Source organism: Gracilinanus agilis, chromosome 3 (genome assembly GCF_016433145.1).
Source record: "Gracilinanus agilis isolate LMUSP501 chromosome 3, AgileGrace, whole genome shotgun sequence".
NCBI lineage: Eukaryota > Metazoa > Chordata > Mammalia > Didelphimorphia > Didelphidae > Gracilinanus > Gracilinanus agilis.
The window spans coordinates 494,071,573-494,099,484 of record NC_058132.1 but is presented as its reverse complement, the minus strand read 5'-3'; the positions used below and the strand labels follow the sequence as shown (position 1 = coordinate 494,099,484).

The window sequence follows — 27,912 nt, the reverse complement described above, 5'->3', positions numbered from 1 at the left end:
ATATGACACTGACCTGTAGGAAAACTTCCAGTGTATCCCCTGCAATCCCACGGGAAGGCTGGAGGCAGTTCTTCTGACTTTACCGTTCCTTGAGCCAGTAGCGCCCCCTAGTGGTTGAATACGTTGCTCTTTCTTTCTTTCTTTCTTTCTTTCTTTCTTTCTTTCTTTCTTTCTTTCTTTCTTTCTTTCTTTCTTTCTTTCTTTTCTATGAGAAAATTCTTGGAAAAAAATTGAAGACTGCACTTCCTAATTTCCAGTGGTTTTTCACAGGCATGTGGTAACGGATGCGGCTCCAGAATCTGGAATTTGGAGGAGCTGATTTTGAATTTTTCCAGGTGATCGTGGGGAGGACACTAAGGGCTTTCTTCACTTGGTGAGGTAAAGAATCTGGCTCTTTGAAGGGAGAGAATTTAATTAAAATGAGTTTCAATGTTTGGTCTTCTAAGGCAAGATTGACTGCGGCTTGCAGTTCAAAGACACTGGGGCTGTTCACATAGCTAGAGCTAAGGACACAGATGACTCTCCGACTCTGTTTGACGATTTTCACGATATCTTCTGTGTAAGCTGGAGGGAAAGAAACAAGTATTTCATTACGTACACACTGCTGGCCACTGCAAGCATCTGGGGTCCGGGGTCCTCCAGGAAATCCAGAGCATGCTTACAACACAGATGCCATAATAAGGAAGAGAAGGAAATCCCAACTACACTCACTCACCTCCTCCTGGGATCACATCCCTTTCGAACAAACACAAGGTGTATCCATATTTGTTTTCCAACACTTTAGGGAGTAAATCCAATGCAAAGCTTTCCTCATTCAGAGATGAAGAGTCCAGATTATCAAAGGAATCTTTAGCATAGGACACAAAGGCATCAAATTCTTTTTTATCTGATAGGAAAGAAACAAAAGAGGGGGAAAAACTTAATCCATTTTCCATTTGAACTTCAAGTATAATACTGATCATCACTGAGTTTTCTGACTTTCTTTATTTCTGACCTGGATAGGTACCCTCCTTCCTGACACAATTTTTGAGGACTCACCATATTGGTTCAGAATTTACTGTGATCAGTTTTGTCCCCTATAGCTCAGAATTGCTGAGTTCAAGAGATCTACCAGCCTCAGCTCAGATTACAGGAATGTGTGCTACCACTATTTGGCCTATCCAGTACTTTCCCTACTTTGGGAGGTTAGCATTATTCTAAAGTTAAAAGATAGGCTAATTATAGACCATAGCCCATTGCAATGAATTTCACTATAACACCCCCTCCAAAATTTTTTTTATACCAACAACAATAAGTCCTTAAAAAACAAACAAACAAACAAAAAAAAAAACACCTTACCTTTGTGTCATTTGGAATTATCCTAAACCCTGGGAGACTACAACTCCCAGGACTTTCTCTGCTACAACTTCCCCTGACACTTCCCACTTCCTTCTTGGGAGGTGTCAGGGAAAGTATAAAAGGGAAAGTTTGGCGCCTTTTCACTCTCTCCACCAAGGAGGCGGGCTAGTGCTCTCTACCCAGAGACCCTGATCTCTCTCTTGGAGCCTTTTTCCCTTTCTTCCGACCTCCTAGTTTTCCCTAGACCTTTCCCTTTCTAATTAAAATAAAACCTAGCTATTCAAACCCTAAAGTTGCTCTCTGATCATTTCATTAGGAGCTTTGATCAATTTCCCCTGCCAGGGCTGGGACCTGGCTACCTTCCTTTCTCTTCCTCTACCTTCCTTTCTCCTTTCTCCCATCCATTCTACCCTCCTACCTTCCTCCCTTCAATTTCAACACACACCTTCTATCTTAGTATCAGTTCTAAAATGGAGGAGTGGCATGGACTAGGCAACCTGGATCGAATGACTTGCCCAGGGTCACACAACTAGGAAGTGTCTAAGACCTGATTTGAACCTAGTTCTTCCTGACTCAAGGCCTGGCACTCTATCCACTGTACTACCTAGCTGCCCCTATAGTAAGTTTTTAAAGTGAAGTTTCTTATGAATGCTTTTCAATGTCTCCCTTACTTAAAAGTAAAACTTGACTCAAGAAATTCCATAAGCCAAAACAAGACACCCTGGATTCGTGCTTAAAGTTCATTGTAATGACATTTTCCTCCGGTAACAATAATATATAATGACATATAATTATGTAGTTTTGATAATACTTCACTTAACTCTCATAAATTTCCTCAATTCCATCTTCAAAGTTCTGTGGGGAAAGTGTATTAGCAAAACTAACGTGCTAAACAAACAAATAAGTTTAATTAATTAATTAATTAAGATAGCATTGTCTGGATTTTAGTCTTGGTCTTGTCCCCAGCTTGCTATGTGACCTTGGGGGACATGTCACTTAACTTCTTGGGATCTCAGTTTACATGTTTGTAAGATGAAGATAATAATGTCAGCTCTACCTATCTCACAGGAATACTGTGATGCATAAAGGAGAAAATAAATATGAGAATTCTTTGAAATGTATAAAACAAGAACGTTGGATTTGGCATCAAAGAAGAAAGACCTAGTCTCAAGTTGTTGCTCTAGCCTTTATGAGCCTTGTGACCATGCATAAGTCACCTAATAGTAATGATTATAAAAATGACAATTAAATTAATTATGGTGATGATTAAGAGTAATATGAGGTAAAAGCCTCAGTTTCTTCTCTGTTAAATGTGGATAATATTTGTTTTGGCAACCTCCCAGTGTGAGGAAAATGCTAGATAACAACATTTTATATAAACATGAAACTATAATTACATTAACTAGGCAAAAAGAATTATTATTTTTACAAGAATCTGGATGATTCACAAGTTGTATTTGGACATGCATTGGAATGATGTTCTGTAGTACTTTGTATGAGGTAGAAAGAACATAGCTCTGGAGTCAGAGGACTCTGGTTCAAATTTTGCCCTTGGATGTTTACTACTTGTATGAATTTGGTTAAGCCATTTGGCTTCCCTAAGTCTCAGTTTTCTCATCTGAAAGATGAAGCGATTGGACCAAATGATTTCTTAGGTCCCTTCTAGCTCAGGGTCTATGATTCAATAATAATTATGATAATTATAATAATTATTAAATTATCATGATTTTTCTGTAAATTCCACATCATTCAGTTAGAAAGTAAATATTTGTTAAATACTTACTATATAGGAAACACCTGACTAAGCACTGAAGATTCAAAGAAAGACAAAAACAGTCCTTTAAGGGAAGACAACATGATAATTATGTATAAGATTGGTTGTTATCTTTTGTACTCTAAAAGAACCAAAATAACATCACTAGGGGATATCTTTTGACTCTCCATAAAGTGGATCTAGGCAAAGTTGCATAAAGTCATCAACCACATTCTGTCTTCCAAAGTCATCAAAGTCCAGTGGCCAGACTAAAGTTAAGATATCTGGTGATGGCTTGGGATGCAGTGGATGACCTTGGCATCTTTGATGTCTGACTAAGCTCTAAGCTCTCCTCAGTGCCTGTTTCAGCTGCCTATATGACCATTGAAACAAATTGTTTTCATTTGCCCATTCTTCCAGGGAAGTTCTTCACATGCTTGGGGTAGACAATCTTCTAACCCACTGATGGGCTTGAGACCTCTCAGTTACCCTCAACCTGATTTAGCCCTCTGTCAAGATGGTTTACCAGGGTGTGGCCAATGGACATCCTACACCTTCTTGGAACCACAGGTGAGAGATGGATAGACGATGGACATCAAAAGAAGAAAGCAGCCCTGAAAAGCTCTCAAAAAGTTCTCACATCACAGGTGCTAGTTTTCTCTGAATATCTTGTACATCTTATAATTTATAAAATATACACAAAGCAAACTGGAAATAATTTCAGAGGAAGACACTAGCAGTGGTGGGGTAGGAGAAAGGGGTTGGAGAAGGCTTCTTGCAGAAAGTGGGACTTAGATGGAATCTTTTTTTTTAAAACCCTTACCTTCTGTCTTGGAGTCATTACTGTGTATTGGCTCCAAGGCAGAAGAGCAGTAAAGTCTAGGCAACTGAGATTAAGTGACTTGCCTAGGGTCACACAGCTGGAAACTGTCTGAGGCCAGATTTGAACATAGGACCTCCCATCTCTAGGCCTGGCTCTCAATCTACTGAGCTACCCAGCTGCCTTCACTTGGACTGAATCTTAAAGGAAATTAAGAGCAGGAAATAAGGAGAAAGAATATTTCAACCATGGATGATAGTCAATGAAAAGGCCCAGAGTTAAGAGGAATTTTGTTTTCAAGAAATAGCAAAAGGACCATGTTACTGGATCATATGAAAACAGAGGGGAGTAAAGTATAAGAAAATTAGAACTATATAAAGGAACTTGGTTGAGTTCTGAAGGGCTCTAAATGACAAAAGGGATTCCAAATGTAATAGGGAGCTGGAGTTCACTGAGGTCTAGTTGAGTTTTAGATATATATATATATAAACATCTAATTTGAGATGTCTAATAGGTAAGTGTGTGAAGTGAAACGAATTCAGATGGTTAGAACTTGATAAATAGATCTGAGAATAATTTGCATAAAGGCAATTGAATACAGGAAGATTTATGAGATCAATAAGAAATATAGTGTAATTGAGGGAAAAGAAAAAAGAGCCAATAATAATCCTTTAGAATCACAGGATTAATGGGTTTGGTCTTGAAAATTCAGCAAAAAAGCCTGGGGAGGAATCATCAGAAAGGTAGGAGGTAGGATGAGGAGAGAGCAATGTCATAAAACTCTAGAGAAGAGAATATCTGGGAGAAAAGAGATTATCTCTTCCTTTTTAAACCATTAGTCTGTTTATATTTTCCTGGTGTATTTAGCATCTTTCCTAGCTTCCAGTTATTCAGATAGCCTAATAGCTCAATAGGTACTTACTTTATGGTATAACATAAAAACAATGTCTCACCAAGTTTTGCTTAGGTTTCAGTTGACTTGATTTGGGAGAGTAATTTAAAAGCCTACCCCCTAAAATCTTAATCTAATACTTCATTAAGGAGCAGAGGTGAATTTGTCTTCTTCCATCAATAGAGAGAAACCTCTTTCAGGTCCTTCCAAAATAAAAGGCCCCAAGTATGGATCTGAACGAAGATTGTGCACCTATTGAAACCAAACAGATCAGTGATTCAGCTTTGTGATGATAAGACTGGCCAGGTTCAGGACTCATCACCACTGGGTGATAGAATTTCTGGCCACAGCAAATTGTGGATCTAGGTTTGGATTAAGGATTTTGGAAATGATATACTCTCTCGCTGGGAGAAGTGATGAGTTCCCTCTGTTTCATCTTTTAGAAAGTCTTCAAGAAAAGCTTAGACAACCAACAACCACTTGTTGGGTATGCTATGGTGGAGGATCCTTCTGATTTTCAAATTTTGTGATTCTGTGACTTGATGAGTGCCTACAATATTGAAAGCACAATTTTTTTGAAGTACTAAGGTAATTTAAAAGCAAGCTAAAACTTTACTGAGAAAATTGAGGACATTTGCCAACAGCTACTTCTTCTCTTATTCTCCATTTTAAAATCCCCTAACCTTTAAACTATTTTCTCATCTTTTATTCTAGTTTCTGAATGGGAGATCTTTTTCTACTTGCCCACACTAATCCTTCCATTTGACCCATTGATCTTTTTCCCTCTACCCAACTCTAGTATGTAGTAGTAGCATGTAGCTATTATAATCATCACCTAGTTCTCTCAATTCCAATCTCTCTCTATCTAGTGTTTCCTTACCTACTGTCTTTAAAGATAGTTGAATATCCCCAATCTTTAAAACCCTTTACTTAATCCCTGACATCTCTTCAAGTTAACATTTTCTTTCTTTACTCCTTTTTACAGCTAATTTTTTAGAAAAAGCCATCTCACTCTAAACCATTTACATTGAGTCCTCTTCTCTCAGTCCCTTCTCACACCCTTGTAATCTAGAATCTAACCTCATCATTCAACTGAAATTGTTCTATCCTCAATTTTAAGACAATCTTTTAATTGGTCCCCCTTTTTTAAAAACTTTCTCTATTCCAATTCATCTTCCACATAGCTTCCAAAATGATTTTCCTAACAGACAAGACTGATCATATAGTTTGAAAGTTAAAACTCTTTATTACCTGACATCTTACTACCTTCTCAGCCTTCTTAAACATTCCTTTCTCCACATTCTATAATCCTGCATGACAGATAGAGTAGATATCCCCCTAACTTGCCAATGAGTTTGAGTTCAGTCAGTTACCCTCAACTTGATTTAACCCACCTGCCAAAATGATTTACTGTGATCACTGCACATGCTACAGCTTCTTGGAGCCACACATAAGAGTTGGGTGGTAGGTGGACACCAAAGAAGGAAAGCATGCCCCAAAAGGTCTCAGTAAACCTTCATACCAGAGTCTTCCCTGAACACCTCCTAAACCCCAGACATGTGAATGTTTCCCCCAATGAAAGGGAAGATGAAAACCATTTGTTCCAATGGTCATGAAGGGGGTGCTGTGGAGATTAGTTCAACATTAAAGATGCCAAGGTGATCCGCTGCACCCTGAGCCATCGCCAATCATCTTGCCTTTTTCCCCCACTACTTGTACTTCCATGACTTTGCATGAGAAAGTGAAGCAGATGACAGCTTTGGGTAATTCTGCCTCACTTAAATCCAATTTATGCTCCAGTCAAAAGATATCAACAGTGATGTTGTTTTGGTTATCTTTGAGTACAAAGTAGAACAATAAACCATCTAGCAATACTGACATTCTTCTTGTTCCTCAAACATGATACTCCCATCTCTATGCCTTTGTATTGCCTGTCTCTCAGTCTGCAATGTTCTTCTTCACTTTAGACTAAGCCTAAATGATACCTTCTTCAGGATGTCTTTCCCAATGCTCTTCGCTGATAATTCCTTTCCTTCTATGATTATGTCATATCTACTTTTTAAAATTAAATTTTATTTTATTTTGGGGTCCCTTTTGTATGCATGTGTGTATTAATACACACATTTCTCCCCCAATAGAATATAAACTATTAAAAGGCAACGCCTGTTTTGATTTTGTCTTTGTATCCTTAGATCTTCTAAAATTATTTATTTATTTATTTGTTTGCTACATTAAAGTTCTCAGATATCTCCTTCCTTCCTTCCCCTCCCTATACTAAGAGAAGGCATCATTTGACCAAAAAAAAAAAAGACAAAACAAAACAAAACAAAAAAGCATATATAATAATATGCCTTGTTTGTTTCTCTTTGTCAATTCTTCCTCTGGAAGTGGACATATATTCTTCAAAGAATATTTTTGTTGCTGTATATAACATTCTCTTGGTTCTGCCTGTGTCATTCTTCATAATTACATATAGGTCTTTTAATGGTTTTTATAAAAATTAATATACTTATCATTTCTTATGGCACAGTAGCATTCCATCACAATCATATGTCACAATTTCAGCTGTCTTCCTAGACATTGGAATGAATTGTTCTTATCCACCTATTCCCCCCACCTGTGGAAGTCATCTGCCCATTCCTCCAGGGGAAATATTCACATGCTTTGTGGACATCCCCTAACTGACTATGGTTATTGTCAACCTGGTTTAGTCTGCCTACCAAAATGGTTTTACACGGATTTAGCCTTTGCATGCTGTGGATTCTTGGAACCACAGATGAGATTTAGGTGAAAGGTGGACACCAAAGGCTATTGAGCAACCCTGAAAAGGGCCAGGCAAACCCTCACACCAGAGGTGCTAGTCATCCTAAACAATCCACCTAAGTGCTGAGTAAATAGTTAAATAAATGAATGTCAATTCAAAAAGAATTTCTGAATTTTACCAGCAGAGGGAACTATATTACTGCTCTAAAAATATGAAATTGAACTGTGACACAAAATCAAAGAATTTAAGAGCTGAAGAGACTTTAGTTTCACTTGATTTTTAATCCATCCCTAAGATTCTAATAGTGACTTAATGACCAAGTAACTGACTTAAACTTAAGGAAATTGTTTACCTTGCTGCTGAGGAGCTCTTTTCATTCCTGTTTTGTGAAAAATATTTTTGTCTCAATAATAATTTTTGCATTTAGAGTGGAGTATAAAAAACACAAGGCAGCCCTATAAGTAGTCATTTCAAACAAACAGAACTAATTATTCTGCTCCCTGATTACACCAACGATCTCTTCTCTTTGTCTTTTTCTGTCCCTTCAGTCATATCTCTTTCTTAGTGACTGCATTTGGGGTTTCTTGGCAAAGATACTGGCATGGTTTGATATTTCCTTCTCCAGCTCATTTTACAGATGAGGAAACTGAAGCAAATTGGGTTAAGTGTCTTATTCAAGGATACATAGATATTAAGTGTCTGAGAACAGATTTGAACTCAGGTCTTCCTTACTCCAGGCCTGGCATTCTATCCACTGTGCCATCTAACTGTTTTCTCTTCTAGACATCCCTGTTACTGTCCAGGACACTACCATCCTCCTATTCACCTGGAATTCTAACTACAGTATCATCCTAGACTCCTATCTCTTGACCCCAACATGGCATCCAGTCAGTTGTGAAATCTTTTCATTACTTTCTCTACACTATCTCTCATCAACTTTTTTTTTCTCTTCACTCAATAAACAGCAGCTTAATTCATGCCTTTATGACCTCTCATTTGGACTATCATAATAAGCTTTCTCTTTCTCAAGTCCTTCTCCATTCTACACCATCATCAACTTGGCTACCAAAATGATTTCCTCCAGTGTTGATAGATTCACATCACCTCTCTGCTTCAGAAACTCCAATAGCTCTCTCTTAACAATATCCAATATGGAGTTTTCTGTGAATAAAAAAGCTTTATATCCTGGCCCTTTCCTACTTTTTCAATCTTTAAACATTCTATATCCTGCCACATACTCTACAATCTAGTAACAGTGGTCTGCTCCAAACATGACATCTCATCTTTCACTGCCGTGACTTTGTACTGGCTATCGCACATGCTTGGAAATCTCTGCTTTCTAACCTCTGACTCCTAGAATTTCGGGGTTCCTTTAAGACTCAGTTCCAGCACAATTTCCTGCAGATCTTTTCTTGTCTCCCAATTAATAGTGCCATCTCCTCTAGGGTTATCCTCATTATTCCTCATGTTTATCTCATATATTTTGATTTATAGAAGTAGTCTCCCTCAATTCAATGTAAACTCCTTGAAGCTAGGTACTGTTTTTACTTGCTCTTTGTTTCTTCAGTGCTTAGTACAGCACCTGGCACATAGTAAGCACTAAGCAAGTAGCTGTGGATGGATCCATTGGAAGTACCTGTGCTCCGATCCCTGCTACCTAAGAAGTGTAGGCTGGTAGATCTCAATTTGGGAATTCTGAGTTACAGTGGGTTAATCTAATTATGTATCTACATTAAAATCAGCATTAATATATTGAGCCACTGGGGAAGAAGGACCACTAAGTTACCCAAGGAGAAGCAAACCAGCCCAGGTCAGGAAACAGAGCAGGTCTTAGAAATTTTTAAGCAGGGGGAAGATATGGTCCTATTTATTATGCTTTAGGAAATTGTTTTGATAGAAGACTGATGATGGTGTAGAGTGGGAGATGAAAAAATTTGAACAATATCATCCAGATAGTGACTAAGATTAGAATCAAACTCGGGTCCTCTGTCTTCAAACCCTTACTCTTCCCATTATACTATACTACTCACTTCTGAATAAATAATTGGAGTATTTTACTACTGACAAAACTTATATTTTCATAGCCCTTTTTCATTTTTTTAGGTCATTCTACAACCATCTTCTCATCCTTCCACTAAGCAGTATTCACGTTGCAGTCCTCAATGGAAACATGTAGATTGACTTTTAAAAAATCTATACACCAGCTATGGATAATCCAAAAGTTTCTTACAATATTGTTATTCGCCCTCCCCATCATTAGCCATAATGAACCTAACTTTCCTCTCCAAGGCTTGAGAGAAGAACTTTTGTGGACATATTAAAAAACCTTTTTTTCTATTTCCCCCAAAACTCTTCATAAGTATTTGTTGTTTAGTCATTCGTTTATGTCTGACTCTTTATGACCCTGTGGACCAAACTGTCGATGGGGCTTTCTTGGCAAAGATACTAGACTGGTTTGCCATTTTTTTTCTCCAGGTTTATGCAGGAAGTATGTGACTTGCCCAAGGTCACTAAGCTAGTAATGTCTAAGGTCAGATTTGAACTCTGATCTTTCTAACTCCAGGCCAAGTACTCTATCCACTCACTGTGCCACCTGGCCACTCCTTTACTAGTATGAGAAATACCTTTACATACTCTGGCTTAAGGAGATGATTAGGGAACATGGTTGAAGTAAGATTAAAAAAATTCAATAAATATGTTAGAACTCTACCATATGCCCTGTATTCTGTCAGACATACTCAGATATCCAGAGCAGAACTGACAGCTACTTACAATCGGTTACTATTTTATGCCTAATTGTTTCTCCTAAATATTTCCTGAAACTTGACACTCTTGCTATACACTCTTTGTTATGAAGTACATGTTGGGCCAGTGTCCACAAAGACTGGAGGAAGGTGAAGATGAATTTCTCCTTCAAACAATACACATCTCACAAAAATAGATAGCATGGTCCAGTGGTCTTTTTTTTAAACTTTTTTTGCTGTAAGTTGCTTCCCTCCTTCCCTTTAGCCCTTCTCTTTCACATTCAGAAGGCAAGCAATATGATACTCAATATACATGTGAAGTCTTGTGAAACATTTTTTTCCATATTAGCCATGTTTCAAATTAAAAACCAAGGGAAATAAAAAATATACTTCAATCTGAACTCAGATTTCATCAGTTCTAGGAGAATATTTTCAGAAATCCACTCGTTTTTGTTGTTGACTCTTGTGCAACTCTTTATGACCCCATTTGGAGTTTTCTTTGCAGAGATTCTGGAATGTTTTGCCTCCTTCTCCAGTTCATCATAGAGATGAGAAACTGAAGCAAAAAAAGGTTAAATGACTTGCTCAAGCTTACATAGCTAGTAAGTGTGTAAGGACAGATTTGAACTCATAAATTTGAGTCTTCCTTTGTCCAAACCCAGTGTTCTATCTGCTGTGCCACCTACCTTCAGAATGAGGTCAATATATTGCCTAAACAATATTACAAGGTAGAGTTTTTCAAGTTTCCTACAGTTTGAAAAATTTTGGTCATATTTGAGAATTTCACTTGAGATGTATTTTATACTGACCCCTCTTAACTCTTTCATTCCTAATGCTCTTTATTTTCATCGGAATTTGGAAGCAAATCTCCAGACTAGAAAGAGTTATGAAGAAGGACAACAAACACTGCTCTTAGAGAGCTTGTTGCAAATAAAAATATTCAAGGGGTTCTCAGACATCCAGTCTTCTGAAGCATTCCAGAGCAGGTAGGGAAAGAAAGAAAAAACATTTCTTCCCTCCTGTTAAAAGACATAGGCAGCTTGAAACTTAGTGCTTTTCTCTTAACAAGTCCAAATTTGGGTATCTTCCACTATTTGTACCCTTGTATATAATGCTTGATTGTTACTAAATTTCATGGTCTACATTTTTTTAATGGACCTCTTGTTGAAAAAGTAAATCTGTTTTAGATACCGTGTGTGATGATTTGTGGAGGTTTTGAAGGATGTTGAGAGAAAGATGCTAGTTGTTGAGGCAGTTTTATGGTAGTGATGAGAGAGCTGACTATTCAAAGCTATCACCAGAGACACTAGAATGGGGACTTAAGATTAACTGCATTAAAATTTAATTTTGTTTTTGTTTTGGCTGCTTACTCTGTCAATAATTATAATGCCAGATTAGAGTTATAGTAGTTTGAAATTGTATTATATTAATTGCATTGTACGACATACTGAAATTGTATTATATTAATTATTAATTGTATTTGCTCCAATCATTTGTTTATTTATTATTATTTATTCTTCTTCTTCACTATTTATCATTTATTTCAGTTCTAAAGACAAAATCCAAGGTTGCGGAACTTACCTCCTAGAGTTTCATCCTTTGCTTGGTAAGTTCGGTATAGAAGGACTATTTCAATCCAGTAACGATAAATCAATGCACTTGTCATCAGGATTGTCACCACTGTTATAGTGGTGCCAAATAGTATATATGTGAAAAGCACTGGGGAGAAAAAAATTATAGTTTTTATTGTCTCTTGAAGTAATGGATCTAGAGAAAAAATCACATTTACATGAGAGTACACTGGAAAGGGGATAGGACATGTAGACTGCACAGTGGGTATAGCACCAGGCAAAGATTTAGGAAAACTCATCGTTCCGAGTTCAAATCTGGTCTCAGAAATTCACTAGATATGTAACTTTGGACAAATCACTTAAACTTGTTTACCTCAGGGTCCCCATCTATAAAATGAGCTGGAGAAGGAAATTGTAAAACACTCCAGTTATCTTTCTCAAGAAAATCCCAGATGAGGTTGCAAAGAGTTGGGCACAATTGAGAAACACTAAACAACAACATTAAAAAGGGACCCATATTCAGAAATAGAACCTTTTAGGTTACAATCATTTTTCCAAAGACTTCTCCATCAGCAGCATTCCCAAACCATATAAATAATTCTTTGAAGAAAGGTAGATGAAAGGCAGTGCTAGATACATAGAGAGATCTGGCTTTGGAGTCAGAAAAAAGTGATATTGGATCCTAATTTTCCACTTGCTAGCTATGTAACCTAAGGCAAGTTATTTAATCTCTCTGGGCTTGTTTTCTCTTCTTAAAAGTTAGATAATTGGGACTAGATGGCCTCTATGTTCCCTTCCAGTTCTATAGTAATATGCTTATCATGTTTGCAATGAGTGAGGAAGTCCAGGAAGCCTGAGGGCATTTATTCCTGTGAATTTGCTATATAGTCTGGCATAGGTGGCACAGCATATAGAGCATGGAACTTGGAATCAGGAAGATTCATCTTCCTGAGTTAAAATTCAGCCTCAGCTACTTCTTGGCTAGATGACCCTGGCCAAATCACTTAACCATTTGCCTCAGTTTCCTCATCTATAAAAAGAGCTGGAGAAGGAAATGGCAAACTACTCCAGTATCCACGCCAAGAAAACCACAGATATTTAATATTAGGAAAATCATCCATATAATTGCCAATATCAACAACCAAACCAACAAAAATCACATGATTATCTAAATAGATGCAAAAAAAGCCTTTGACAAAATACAGCACTCATTTCTATTGAAAATACTAGAAAGTATAGGAATAGAAGGACCTTTCCTGAACATAATAAACACTATATATTTAAAACCATCAATAAGCATCATCTGCAATGGGGATAAATTAGAAGCCTTCCCGATAAGATCAGGAGTAAAACAAGGATGCCCATTATCACCTCTATTATTTAACATTATACTAGAAACACTAGCAGTAGCTATCAGAGAAGAAAAAGAAATTGAAGGTATTAAAATAGGCAATGAGGAGACTAAACAATCACTCTTTGCAGATGATATGATGGTCTACTTAAAGAATGCTAAAGAATCAACTAAAAAGCTACTGGAAATAATCAATAACTTTAGCAAAGTTGCAGGACAGAAAATGAACCCATATAAATCATCAGCATTTCTATATATTTCTGACACATCTCCGCAGCAAGAGTTAGAAAGAGAAATTCCATTTAAAACCACCCTAGATAATATAAAATATCTAGGAATCTATTTGCCAAGACAAACACGGGAACTATATGAACACAATTACAAAGCACTTTCCACACAATTAAAACTAGATCTAAACAATTGGAAAAACATTAATTGCTCATGGGTAGGACAAGTTAATGTAATAAAAATTACAATCCTACCCAAATTAATTTACTTATTTAGTGCCATATCTATCAAACTACCAAGAAACTTTTTTACAGAATTAGAAAAAATTATAACAAAGTTCATTTGGAAGAATAAAAGATCAAGGATATCAAGGGAAATAATGAAAAAAAAAATGTAAAGGCTGGGGGAGGGGGGGTTTGCAGTACCAGATCTTAAACTGTACTATAAAGCAGTGGTTGTCAAAACAATGTGGTACTGGTTAAGAGACAGAAGGGAGGATCAGTGGAATAGACTTGGGGTAAATGACCTCAGCAAGGTAGTGTATGTAAAACCCAAAGATCCCAGATTTTGGGACAAAAAACCACTATTTGACAGAAACTGTTGGGAAAATTGGAAAACAGTATGGGAGCGATTAGGTTTAGATCAACATCTCACACCCTACACCAAGATAAATTGAGAATGGGTGAATGACTTAAATATAAAGAAGGAAACTATAAGTAAATTAGGTGAACATAGAATAGTTTGCCTGTCAGATTTATGGGAAAGGAAAGATTTTAAGACCAATCAAGAGATAAAGAATATTACAAAATGTAAAATGAATAATTTTGATTACATTAAATTAAAATGGTTTTGTACAAACAAAACCAATGCAACCAAAATTAGAAGGGAAGCAACAAATTGGGAAAAATCTTTATAACAAAAACCTCTGACAAAGATCTAATTACTCATTTATAAGGAGATAAATCAATTGTACAAAAAATCAAGCTATTCCCCAATTGATAAATGGGCAAGAGATATGAATAGGCAAATTTCAGATAAAGGAATCAAAACTATCAATAAGCACATGAAAAAGTGTTCTAAATCTTTTATGATTAGAGAAATGCAAATCAAAACAACTCTAAGGTACCACTTCAAAAGTAGCAGATTGGCTAATATGACAGCAAAGGACAATAATAAATGTTGGAGAGAATGTGGCAAAATTGGTACACTAATGCAATGCTAGTGGAGTTGTGAATTGATACAACCATTCAGGAAGGCAAATTGGAAATATGCCCAAAGGGCTTTTGTAATGCAAGGGAGGAGAGTAAATGATATAAGGGTGATATAGGGGCAGCCCAAGGGGCCCTTAGGCAGATGTAGAAGTTGGTATGTGAAGGAGGGGTCCTACACCAAAGCTGAATGAGAGTTAGATGAACTCCCTCACCAGCAAGGTCAAGACCCCTTTAAGATCAGGATTCTCTGCTTCTGCCCCTGGGAGTTGAAACCAATTCTATTGGACAGTTGGTATAGTTTCCAGGAAGGAGGTCGGGACTTCCTGAAATGAAACTGTTTGATAAAGGCTGGCCAACTAGAGTTATTAAGCTGATCTGACTGCTGGTGATAATTGCCCCTTGATTAAGTGAAGGCAATGGCTTCAAGATGTCTAAGCTTGAGGTTAAAATGGGTTTATTGGTAATTAAATTGGATCAGGTAAAAGGGAGTTAGAAAGAGGTTGAAGGTAAGCTAAAGATCTTGGCTGAACTATATGACTAAATTACTTTAGAAAACACAGATTGATCTTCTCTAGGTGCAGCAGTATGAGAAAGCCTTGAGGGCAAATCTCAACTCTGATATTTTTGGTTGCTGACCCAGGGCTCTCAAGCTCTGGGTCAGATGCTGATGTCTTGAGAGTAGAATTTACCTCTTACTTCATAATAAGGGTTGTTGGGTATGCCAAAGAGCTGTTGAATTTGGCTAGCAATGGTAGTTGTTCCTACCTGCCTAATAAATCTACCCGAGACCACCCAGACCACCCAGGGCCCACTTTTCCACCCTTTACCTTTGTAACCCTAGAGTTCAGAGCCAGAAGTGAAGTCAGGGCTTGGGGACCCCTTTTTATACCCCCACTTCAACTGTCACTCTGGCACCTTTTCCCCTCCTAGACTGTCTTTTTAAACAAATGATTTGCTTTTAGTTACAAACACTGCTAGCCCAATTCATGTAACGTCCATCAGATCTTAGGACAAGAGAATCTCTACATCTAGATTGAATAAAAGGGACCTGAGATATTTTATAAGTGTTAGTAAAAATATCTGGAAACCGAAAATAAAAAAGGTTAGCTTCCTCCCATGTAAAATGGGGATAATAATAGCATCTACCTCCTAGGCTTGTTGTGTGGATCAAATTAGATAATATTTCTAAAACACAGGACAATGCCTGGCCCCTAATTGTTGTTTAATAAATGTTTATTTCATCCTTCCTTCTTAATGAATATGACCAAAAGGCTTAGTCTCCAGGGTTTGGCAGTCAGATAGAAATGAAGCTGAAAATAGTACTTGATTTCTCCTTAGCAAGAAAGCCTAACCCATACCCACTTCCCTAAAGACATGGACAGACCACATTTCTAACAGGATACTTTGGGGTTTACCTCCTTTTTTCTGTTTCAGCTTGATCGTTCGTGTAATATTCCCCAAAGAATTCTGAGCAAAACATATAAAATTCCTTCGTAGATCTTTTTTAGTTACTTCCTTCAAGTGAGCAATGTAGTGTATAGTTTTCCACTCCACGTCATTGTCAGTACTAGGGAAGATACATACAGAGGTTGTCACCAGTGCAAAGAGTACATATTAGTCCCTCCTGTGAGTTACTATTTACTTGACACTTATCTACAGTTCTGAGAGTGAAAATTTTATCTCATAAGTATTAAATTTGGAGTCAGAGGATTCATGTTGAATCCTGAACTCTGCTACTCACTACCTTTGTGAACTTATACAAGTTACTCTCCCTTTGGTCACAGTTTCATATCTTCAAAATGAAAGAATTGACCTAGATAATTTCTTTTTTCTTCTTTTTAAAAACAATTTCCCTCAATTATATGTAAAACCAATTTTTAACTTTTGTTTTATGGACCTTGATAATTTCTAAAGACTTGTACTTCTAAATTCTACAATCTCATGTCCCTTTTATTCAATCTAGATGTAGAGATTAAAATGATGAAATAGTCACATGCAATATTTAATAGGAGAAAAAAGTCAGAGCTGGATTATTATTCCAGATTCTCTTGTCCTAAGATCTGATGGACGTTACATGAATTGGGCAGGAAAGTAGTGAGTCCTTTTAACAGAGATGTACCTAATTGGTCAATCAATAAACATTTAATGAGTATCTACTTGTAAACAGATGGGGCACTAGGGATGTTAAAATATAACCTAAATGGTTGTGGGTACACACACTGGGTTGAAGGAGAGACAGGACCAACCAGGATAGGGAGACCAGAGTTCACTGCTAAGCTGGTATTAACTGTTAACTGTCAGAATGGCAATTAAGCTAACTGTTTCCCAGCTCACCACTAGGCCAGAGTCTATGGAACCAGCAGGCAAGATAAAAGTTTTAAACAGTTTAATTATGATTAACTAAATAAAGGTGGGAATAGGGGATTCTGCACTTAAAACCCTAAAGGGCAAATCACAGGGGCAAGGGGAGGACTTGCCTACTCTAACTCTAAGTGACCTGGGCCAGGCAGGCCTCAAAGGAGCAGTGCTGGAGTCACTGGGTAGGCCGCTTCAAACCTGGTTCCAGCCAGGTTTGACCAGCACAGCTAAAAGGCCTGAGGGTGGCTTTGAGGGTTCTCCCAGTTATCCAAGGATGATCACAGGATGCCAAAAGCCAAGGTGGTCCAAGGTATCCAAGTAGAGAGAGTGTGCTTGAGATGCTGTCCATCAGATCCCAAACCCCTCCTCCACTTGATGCAGCTCTGCAGGTCTTGTCCACTCGCTGAAAGCCACCACCACTCAGGATCCCAGGGAATCAGGATGCAGGGTGTCCTTAACTCTGAGATCTCCCAGGGCTAGCAACAGTTTGTGCCAACCACTAATGGAGTCTCTCTCAGAGAACAAACCCCACTTCCTGCTCCTTCATTCCATCTTGGAATCCTCCAGCCCTTCCTGCTAGGTCCATAGAAACTATATGCACTAATACTAAATAATCTTCCTCACAACATACTATGAGCCAAGGCAGGATTACTGGGACTATGTGATTTAAAGTGTGGTGCAGAGCATAACTGCTTTGCAGAATTCTTCAGTCAGTTAAGGAGGGTTTTAGAATCTTGGGAAAAAGTTCAGTTGATCCTGGGAATTCATGGAGAGAATCAGGGTCCATCTGAGCTCCTTCTTTAGATTGAAACCTGGTCTATATTTTGCAGCTTTTCTTTTAAAATTATTAATTTAGCTAATTCCTTTGAATCTCCCTACTTTACCTTATTCCCACCTTCATTTTCCCTATCTGAATGTCTGAGAAGTTTGGAAAGGAGAGTAGATCTGAGAGTTAGTTCAAATCTTTGATAGTTTAGTCAAATAGGGTTTACCCTTGTTATAAATTTACCTATTGAATCATTGTATCCAGCTTTTCTATCCCTTTTGACTACAAACCCTCTTGGGGCTGAAGTAGGCTGGTTCCTACTCAGTCTCATGTTCCTGCCTCCCTTCCCGCATCTGAAGCTTTCTCTAAGCGGCTGTTAGGGCTACCTTGTATCCTCTACCCTGCCAATCTACCCTAGAAGACAATAAACCCCGTTTGTATTTAATCAAAACCTTTTGGCTACTTCATCAGTTGATTAATAAGAGAGGGAGGAGGAGAGAGAGGAATAACATACTCTCAGGAGTTTGAGGGAAGCTGAAGGTATCCATTTGGAGGAAGTGTAACTTCAATACTTCCTCCAGTCCCTTCCTGTGAAACTGACTAGAAGCCTCAAGTCAGTTTCAAGCTGTTCTTGACTAGCTCTAACCTGGCTCTGTAAAGTGTCCTTTACTTGAAGGGCTCAGTCTATTTCCCTTCAGTGTTTTGTCTCTAACCTGAGTATCCAGTCTGTGTTTCCCTGCTGTTGTTGCCTGCCTTAGATTAACTCATCCTCTCCCTTGCAACTCTTGGTACCTCAGTGTTTATATTCCCTAAACTCAGACATTCCCTTATTTCTCCTACCACCTCAACTACCAACCTTCATCATTGTACCTTCCTCATCCACTATATTGCCTGAGGGATTCACAAACCCCTATCCACAGTGCCTATCCTCTATTCCAACCAGCTACTATCTATAACCTAAGCCCTTATTACCTCCTTGTAATAAGCCCTTATTACCCCTAGCTTCAGTCCCTTTATACATCCTGAAATCCCCTTATTACAAAAGGCATTGGCAAGTTTTGAGGAAGACAGGTTTTGAGTTGTGAGGTATGAGTGAAGCAATGGTAGGTTTGAGCTAATGTCAAGATTAAGCCATGGACAGAAGGATCAGTACTGAGAAGGGAACAATTTGATTGTCCCTCTCATAGAGTTTAAAGCTTTGGTGTTCTGTCTTGGAAAGGAAACGTGGCCCTAGCCTAATGAACTTTTTTGTTCCCCAGAAAACCATTTCCTTCAGGACCAAGGGTAGTGGTGCAAGGCCAACTTTGAAACATATATCACCACCTGGAAAGAATGGCACCTGGGAGGACCACAGGGTCCCTCAACCTGTTTACTTGCTTCACTTGAGTCATGGGATCATGGAGTAATGCTCTGGAAGAGGAAGTCCATATTTCAACCTTATGACTAAAAAAGTATACAGGACTGGGAGTCAGAAACCCTAAATCTGAAGACCTTTTCTGGCAGTAAGTCACAGCTTCTTTTTCTGCCTTTGCATTGACATTTAAGTATGTATGTATGTATAATATATGTATATATGAGAGAGATAGAGAGATGTGGGTATATAAAGGACAGTAGTTTGTGTGTATGTGAGAAAGAGATGTGGGTATATGTATGTACAGGAGCAGATTCATGATCCCACTTCTTAAGATAATAACCTACATGATCTTGGACAAGTCCCTTAACTTCTTTGTACCTTAGTATCCTAATCTGTAAAATAAGAGACGTGGATCATATGGCTCCTAAATTACCTTTACCTCTAGAGCTATGATCCCATGAACCCATTTAATTGTTGTAGAAAACTACTAATGAAGCATCTCTTTCCACTATAATGGTCCTTTTTCTGCAATTTAGAATATCTGAAAGTTGCCTGGGGAGCTAAAATCTCAAGTGACTTGCTTAGGGCCACATAGTATGTGTCAGAGGTGGGACTTGAGTCCTGGTCTTCCATCTCTGACTTTATACTCATCTATTCGTCTCCTTTCTCTCTTTCTATAAATGTGGGTATATGCACTTGTGTATGTGTATATCTGTGAGAGAGATAGAGTACATGTATATGGGTAACTAGGTAGTGCAGTGGATTGAGGAAGTCCAAATTTTAACCATATGATTAAAAAAATATACAGGACTTAAGAGTTAGAAGCTCTAACTAAATTCAGAAAGACCCCTTTTCCTGAGTTCAAATCTGGCCTCAGACACTCTATCCATTGAGCCACTTTAATTATGCCCTTTAATTATGTAGTTGTTATTGTTCAGTGTTTTTTCAGTCATGTCTAACTCTTTGGAATCCAATTTTTTTAGCAGATTAAAAAAAGGATATGCACACACATATTGTACACATGTGTACACATGTTATATACATGTATATACATTATGCTAATGTATGTTAGCATAGGTTTGATCTATTAAAGCTTAAATCTGCATTAAGACTTTTTAAACATGTATAATTTATAAGACCATAAACATAGAGCTAAGAAGAATCTTAGAAGCCGACAAGTCTAATTGTTTCATTTTAGGGATGATGTAAGTGATATTTAAGAGGATCAAGCATTTAATAAAGTTGTAATTGAATTTCATTGGATTTTTGTCTTACCTTTTGTTTCCTTCTCTTAGTTCTTTCCTGCTAAGCCCAGGATCATCAACATACCATTTTATCACAGGGTGGAAATGTCTTTCAAAGCCAAAGCGTGCTTTGCAATCAAGAGTCAATGGCTTTCCTGGAAACCAATGAGAAAAGAGAGAATAGGAGGGAAGAATCTGATATGATCATTTTATGGAAGCTGAGATTGACTGCAGTAAAAAAGGCAAGAGAATCATTCTCAGAGATGAACACTATGACACAGGAATGGCAGTTCTGATTGAAAAGATGCAAATAAAGAACAGCCGAGATATGTGGTTTCCATTGTCCCTAGGTCCATTAAGGAGAGAGATAGGTCCCAACTTACCAAGTTCTACTTCCAATATGAGATTGTCAATCATTGGATAAAGAATGTGTGGCTTGGATGAAGTATTTTCCACTAGAAAAGAATACAAAGTTTTACTCTTTGCATTAGGAAAACTGACAAATTTGTTTATAATTTTTTGGAACAAGTACTTGATTTAGAAACAAATATTTCACACTTTTCTCCTCTAACATCAATTGCATACCACCATATTACTAGGTGAGCAGGTTTTTTGTTTTGTTTTGTTTTGGAGTGTATGTGTGTTTTTGTGTGTGTGTGTGTGTGTGTGTGTTTGTGTGTGTGTGTGTATGTGTTAAGGAGGCAGCATATATCATACAGCCTTCTAAATGAAAGTATATTCTCTAAAGAACCATTAAGGGAGCACTAGCACATAATGTTTATTTCATGACTTGGGACAGGCATATGGAACAACAACTGAAATCTTTAAAGTTATGACCCCTTCCTAGAAGAGCAGTGACTTGCCTGAGACAACACAAGCTGTTATCATTAGAGGCAGGAACACAAGTTAAGGCTCAAACTCAACACACACACACACACACACACACACACACACACACGCACACGCACACACACAGAGGGATATTCCAAAAATCTTTTGTTACTGAATCTTAAAATGGCACCAAATCTTTGGGGACATATAACCTCACATTTATGCATATATGTCTTGTATACAGTGGTTGTCATGTCTCTCCCATAAGAGAAAAGATGAACTCCTTGAGGGCAAGGACTGGTTGGGGTTTTTTGTTTGTTTTCTTTTGTTTTACCTTTATACTTTCAGTACTTAGCACAATTCCTGACATAGGAATTATTTAATAACTCCTTATTGTCTGTGATATTACGGGTAATTATAGATTCAGAAAACCTAAGCTAGAGATTAAGTATAAGGCAAGAGTTTAAATAAGAATTTTTGCTCTGAATGGACTCAATGCAAACCATGCCCAGAGCAATATGGTACTCTCAGTTGTTAAGGACAGCATGATATGGAGGAAGACAATACCCTCAGATATCACATCCATTTTCCTTCTTTCCTGCCAAAGAATCAAGCCAGGGAGGTGACAGGAAGCTCGCTATCTAATAAGTTTTTTGGATAGCACTTACATCTAATCATTAAGATGTTTCTCTATATTAAACTGAAGTCTGTTTCCTCATACTATTATTTTTAATTAATTTTTAAGATATCATATTTTAATGTATTTTCCCCAATTTCATGTAGAAACAATTTTAACAAATATTTTTGCCATTTTGCAACCCGAATCTTTACAAATATGTGAAATTCTAATATCAAAAAATAGAGAGGATAATTTAAAACTGACAATGTAGCTCTCTTGATTATTTAAATTGCACTAGATCTTGATCTACTGACTCTATCTTTGGGAAAGTTTTCAAAATGATTTTTTGGAAAAGGGGGTGAGAGAGGAAGCAAGAATTTTTTTTTTTAAAACTCTTACTCTCTGTCTTAGAATCAATATTGTGGATTGGATCCAAGGCAAAGGAGCAACCATGGCAGTGAGGATTAAATGACTTGCCCTGGGTCACACAGCTAGAAAGTTTCTGAGGCCAGATCTAAATCAGGATCAACTGTCTGCGACTCTCAATCCACTGAGTCAACTAGCTGCCCCCATCAACTTTTAAAATTATATGGAAATTAGAAATTCCCTGAAGATTAAAAGAAATTGTTAATTACTGAAAATGTGAATATTCAAAAATTAATTTTAGATTTTTAAAGTCTCAAATGAATTTTAAAACTACATGGGCTTTGTAAATTTATGGAAACAATTCCCTTTATGTAGAGAAATTGAATAATTTTTTTTACTAACATATCCTAAAATCTAAATAGAGAGGATTTCCCTCTCTCCCCTGACCCCATAACTAGGGTAATGACACTAAGAGCAACCAGATCAATTTAATGTTAGTCAGAATCTCTATGCTACATTTTCAGGAATTTTATAGGACTAAATATAACTTACCAATAGTTATCACATCAACAACTGCTCTGACTATCCACCATGTCGAGTTAATAGACTGGTTATAATCACATACATACACACCACGATCTCGATAGTAAATTTCTTCAAAGTCTATCTGAGTCTTTGTCCATTGAGGACGTAGTGTTCCATTCTAATCCAAGAGAAAACAAAAATAAAATAATTAGACTTTTAGCTTTATCATTAATTTATATTAGTGGTCCCAGTCTCTGGGACAATTACATACTACAGTAAAATCTTAATGATTTGATCAGTCCAAATTACCTTTTACTTAAAAATTTGTTGTAAATTGGTTTTGAACTTGGAATACATTTTCCCATAGAAACTGTTATATGACATGTTTAGATTCTCTTTTCTTCCATAAACAAGTGCCAAAAAAACTCCTTATATTTCTGAAACATTGTACTATTGGAACATTTCTCAATAAAAATGAATAGTTAATAAACAAGCAGTAAGCAATCAGTCAATCAGTAAACAGCTATTAAGCACCAGCTTTGGTGCTTAATGCTTAGCATAATAGACACTATGCTAAGGACTGGGGATACAAAAAAAAGAATCAAAAGACAATCCCTGCCCTCAAGGAGATCTAATAGGTGAGACAACATGAAAATAAATATATGCAAAGCAGTCTATATTCAAGATAAATAAGAAATAATTAAAAGCACTAAAATTAAGAGGAGTTAGGAAAGGCTTCCTGTAGGAAGAAGGATTTTAGTTAAGACTTCAAAGAAGTCAGGGCAGTCAGTATGTAGAGTTGTAGGAGGAAAAGGAGAAGGGGAGAAGGGAAGAGAATATTCTGGGCATGGGAGCAGCCAGGAGCTGAAACATGGAGTGTCTTGTTTGTGGAACAACCAGGAGGCCAATGTCACTGAATGGAAGAGTATGTACTGAGAAATAAGGTGTAAGAGAAATGGAAAGGTAGGATAGTTGTAGGTTATAAAGGGCTTTGAATGCCAAACAGAATATTCTGTTTTTGATGTTGGACACAATAGGGAGTCCCTGTATTATTACTATTATTAATTATTATTATTATTATTATATTATTATTAAGTACAAGAGGTGATATGAGCAGACCTATACTTTATGAAAATCACTTTATTGACTAAATGGGGTATGTATTAGAGTGGAAAGAAAGTAGGAGCAAGTAGACCAATCAAAATGCTATTGCAATTATATAAGTATAAAATGATAGAAGGCCAGCACCAGAGTGGTGAGAGTGTCAGAACAGAGATGGAAACATATTCATGAGATGATGTAAGGAAAAAATTGACAAGTCTTTGCAATAGATATGAGGTTGAGAGATATCGAGGGTAAGGAAAGCAGGATGACTTCTAGGTTGCATGTCTAAGGGATGATGATGCCTTTTACAGTAATAGAGAAGGTGGGCAATGAGAATATATATATGCAGATATTTGTTATTATTCTTATCATTCAGTCATGTCCAACTCCTTTTGAACCCATGGACAATAGCTCCACAGGTCCTTCTATCCTCCTCTACTTTCTTTCAAAGTCTGTCCAAGTTCATGTTCATTGTTTCTGTGACATTATCTATCTATCTAATCTTCTGCCATCTCTTTTTCATTTTACCTTCAGTCATTCCCAACATTAGAGTTTTCTTTTCCAATGTGTCATTTCTTCTAATTATGTGGTCCAAGTCGTTAAGATTCAGCTTTAGTATTTGATTTGAACAGTGTAAATTATTTTCTTTAAGTATTCACTGATTTGATCTCCTTGCTGTCCAAGGGCCTCTCAAAAGTCTTCTCCAGGGCCTAGAGACAGGAGGTCCTAGGTTCAAACGCGGCCTCAGCCACTTCCCAGCTGTGTGACCCTGGGCAGGTCACTTGACCCCCATTGCCCACCCTTACCAATCTTTCACCTATGAGACAATACACCGAAGTACAAGGGTTTTTAAAAAAAAAAGTCTTCTCCAGCACCACAACTAAAAAGCATCAGTTCTGCAGAACTCAAGTTTCCTTTTAATGCAGCTCTCAGAGCCATACATTAATAGTGGAAAAACTATAGCATTGACTATCCAGACTTTCCTCAGCGAGGTGAAAACTCTGTTTTTTACCATACTGTCCAGATTTGCCATAGCTTACCTTCCAAGGAAGAAATGTTTTTTTAATTTCATGGCTGCAGTTGCTGACTGCAGTGATCTTTGAGCCCAACAATATAAAATCTGACACTGCTTCCATTTCCTATTCCTTTATTTGACAGGAAATGATGGAAGCCAGTTGTCCACTCCCTATTTTTTTTTTTAAATTTAAGCTTTAAGCCAGCTTTTTCACTGTCTTCTTTCACCCTCATCAAGAAGCTTCTTAATTCTCTATTTTCTGTGATTGGAGAGATAATGTCTGCTTTTCTGAGATTGTTTATATTAAATTTCTCCCAGCAACTTTAATTCTGGCTCTTGATTCATCTAACCTGGCATTTCATAACAGTGTACTCTGCATGTAGGTTAAATAAATAAGGTGACAATATGCAGCCTTGTCATATTCCTTTTCCAATATTAAACCAGTAGTTCTATGTTTGGTTCTAACTGTTGTTTCTTGGTCCACATGTGGATTCCTTAGGAAACAAGTAAGATGATATGATACTCCTACCTCTACGAGGATTTGCCACATTTTGTTGTGATCCATACAGTCCAAGGCTTTAGAGTATACCATGAAGCAAATGTTTTTGTGGAACTTCTTTATTTTCCATAATTCAGAGAATGTTGGCATTTTGGACTTTAGTTCCTCTGCTTCTTTGAAAATCAGCATCAAGGAGGCACCTGGGTAGCTCAGTGGATTGAGAGTCAGGCCTAGAGACAGGAGGTCCTAGGTTCAAATCCGGCCTCAGACACTTCCCAGCTGTATGACCCTGAGCAAGTCACTTGACCCCCCATTGCCCACCCTTACCATTCTTCCACCTATGAGCCAATACACAGAAGTTAAGGATTAAAAAAAAATTGACACAGTTCTCCTCCTTGATATGATTTCACCTTGGAATTTATGACTCAAATTTTCCTGGATTTTTTTAAATCTGTTTGACCAGTCTTCTCAATCTCTATTGCTACTTTATCATCCATACCATGCCACCTAACTTTGGCTTTTCCCTCTTTTCTTCACAGATTTTCTTCTTCGCTGGGGGATACCCAAGCTCTCGACCTTTTCTTCAAACACATATCCCATTCCTTCAAGGTCAAACTTTCTGCATTCTCAGGCGACAGTTAAATTGTCTGATAAATTAAGCTGAGCTCCCTTACCAGATACTAATGGGTTCATATGATATTTTCCCTTCTAGCATATTTGCACTTCAATAAAGATATTCTAGAGATGATGCTCTAAACCAAAGACATGGTTCTGTGGGTGAGAATGTCAGATCCTTTGGCACTTTTCATAGTACGACATAAGTACTAAAAGATGAACCAGTTACCTTGACACCAGAGCTCAAGTATACCAAGTCTACTGTAGAATCAGCCCTGGGGAATTTGGAGGCCCTAGTTTTAAGTACTTAAGTTACACATTATGAGAATGATGCTTGTGATGAGAATTACACTTGATGACACTTTGTGTCTTACCTTATACCATGTCACTTCCCTCTGTAAATCTCCCTCACAGTTTGCCCCAGGACAAGGAACTGTATCAGTGCTACCAATGAGAAGGAACAGCTCATTTTTTACAGAGTTCAAACAGAGAGTCTTTTCTTTTGGCTGAACTTCTAAGGTGATATTAAGAAAACAGGTTGTTCCCCTGGATTGCCTGGAGAAGATGACAAGCTTTAGTGAATATATTTATTGTATTAAAATAAAACAAAGATTGGGTAGTATTTTCAGGTAGGAATGAACATTACCTGGATTCCACCTCAAACTTTGGTTTATACTTGAAAGTACAAATATAAGACCCGGTATCATTGATCCCAACTGGCGAAAACTGAAGTAAATTATTTTCCCATGTGATATGAGAGTGCTCATTCAGAATAGCATATGGTTGTGATCCATTTTGAGGTTGTTTGTACCACTGAACCTCAGAGGAACAGCTGATATCTGGGCACGAAGTTTTACCACAAATGCGTTTCTTTGAAATTAGATCTCGCCTAGGAACATCACAGAATAAGAAAAACTTCTCTCCACTCCTTGCACGATATCTCCAGGAGTTATTTGTAGGACAGCCTGAAAAAGAGTAATAGAGAAGTGGAGAAGCTAGTAAGATGATGAAACTCAGAGTTTGGCTCTATTCAACAAATTTACCATTTCTTCTACAATCAGACCTGGCAGCAGTTTGATCTTGGTAGCAAGGTTCTTATATACTTTTGCATATTCCTCAAAATAAAGCTTTTTTCTCTACATACAGTGTTTTTTACACAGCAATATTTTTTTCAGTTACATGTAGAAACAATTTTTGACAATTGGTTTTTGACAGTTTAAGATTCAGATTTTCTCCCTCTTTTCCTTCTCTCATTCCTTCCCGAGGCAGCAAATAGTCTGAGATATAGGGTTAACAAGACCTATAAGAATCACATCTCGTACTTTCATGTAATACCTATTTCCATATTGCTCATGCCGTGGAGAAGACACAAATGTCACATATAGTAAAATTTCTCATGAAAGAAAGTGGAAGATGGCATGCTTTTATCTGCAACCAGACTCCCACAGTTCCTTCTCTGATTGTGGATAGCATTTTTCTACATGAGTCTCTACATACAATAATATCTTAACAGAGGACAATGGCTACACTTGCCAGGTATGGTGGTTGTCACTTTGAAGGCTCAATAAAAGTAATTGAGTACATCTGAACCACCCAGTTTATTAAAAGCAAGAAACAAACCGCCTAATCATGATTCATGACTTTTTGATTTCCTTCACTAACCGACCATCTGCGATAAATAGATTCCAGTGTACAAATTCACTAGAGCAGCCAGAAGCAATTCTCTCCCAATATTTTCTCCCTCTTTATCTTTTTCCTTAACAAAATGGAAATTATGTGAATTAACATAACACACTAGTGATATTGATATACATAATCTATCACTTTAGACTTTGACAGGTCAATATGAAAAGTGAAATGTATTTCCTTACCTGACAGATCAGAGCCTCCTTTGATTCCTGTCCTTATGATAAGCCAAAGAAAGATGCAATACAAAGAAAACAT

At 37.3% G+C, this 27,912-nt stretch overlaps 1 protein-coding gene across 1 annotated transcript; it reads right to left on the bottom strand.

The window, feature by feature from the left end:
* Nucleotides 1-161: 161 nt before the first annotated feature.
* LOC123239749 (interleukin 18 receptor accessory protein) lies at nt 162-27,912 on the bottom strand. The gene is made up of 10 exons (XM_044667046.1): nt 27,840-27,912; nt 26,615-26,933; nt 26,343-26,523; nt 22,763-22,913; nt 20,778-20,849; nt 20,426-20,549; nt 16,088-16,239; nt 11,893-12,030; nt 716-886; nt 162-564 (listed from the first exon to the last, which is right to left on the bottom strand). The coding sequence occupies exons 1-10, from the start codon at nt 27,910-27,912 to the stop codon at nt 206-208; spliced, it is 1,740 nt and encodes a 579-aa protein (XP_044522981.1). The 3' UTR covers nt 162-205.

Bases quoted from the DNA above. Each gene is read 5' to 3' on its own strand.
- LOC123239749 (XM_044667046.1), bottom strand. From the start codon at position 27,912: ATGTTTTCTTTGTATTGCATCTTTCTTTGGCTTATCATAAGGACAGGA. The intron at 26,524-26,614 runs GTAATGTTCATT...CATCTTCTCCAG, and splicing joins AAGTTTGAGGTGGAATCCAG to GCAATCCAGGGGAACAACCT. The intron at 20,850-22,762 runs GTAAGTTATATT...ATTCTTTTCTAG, and splicing joins TGTTGATGTGATAACTATTG to TGGAAAATACTTCATCCAAG.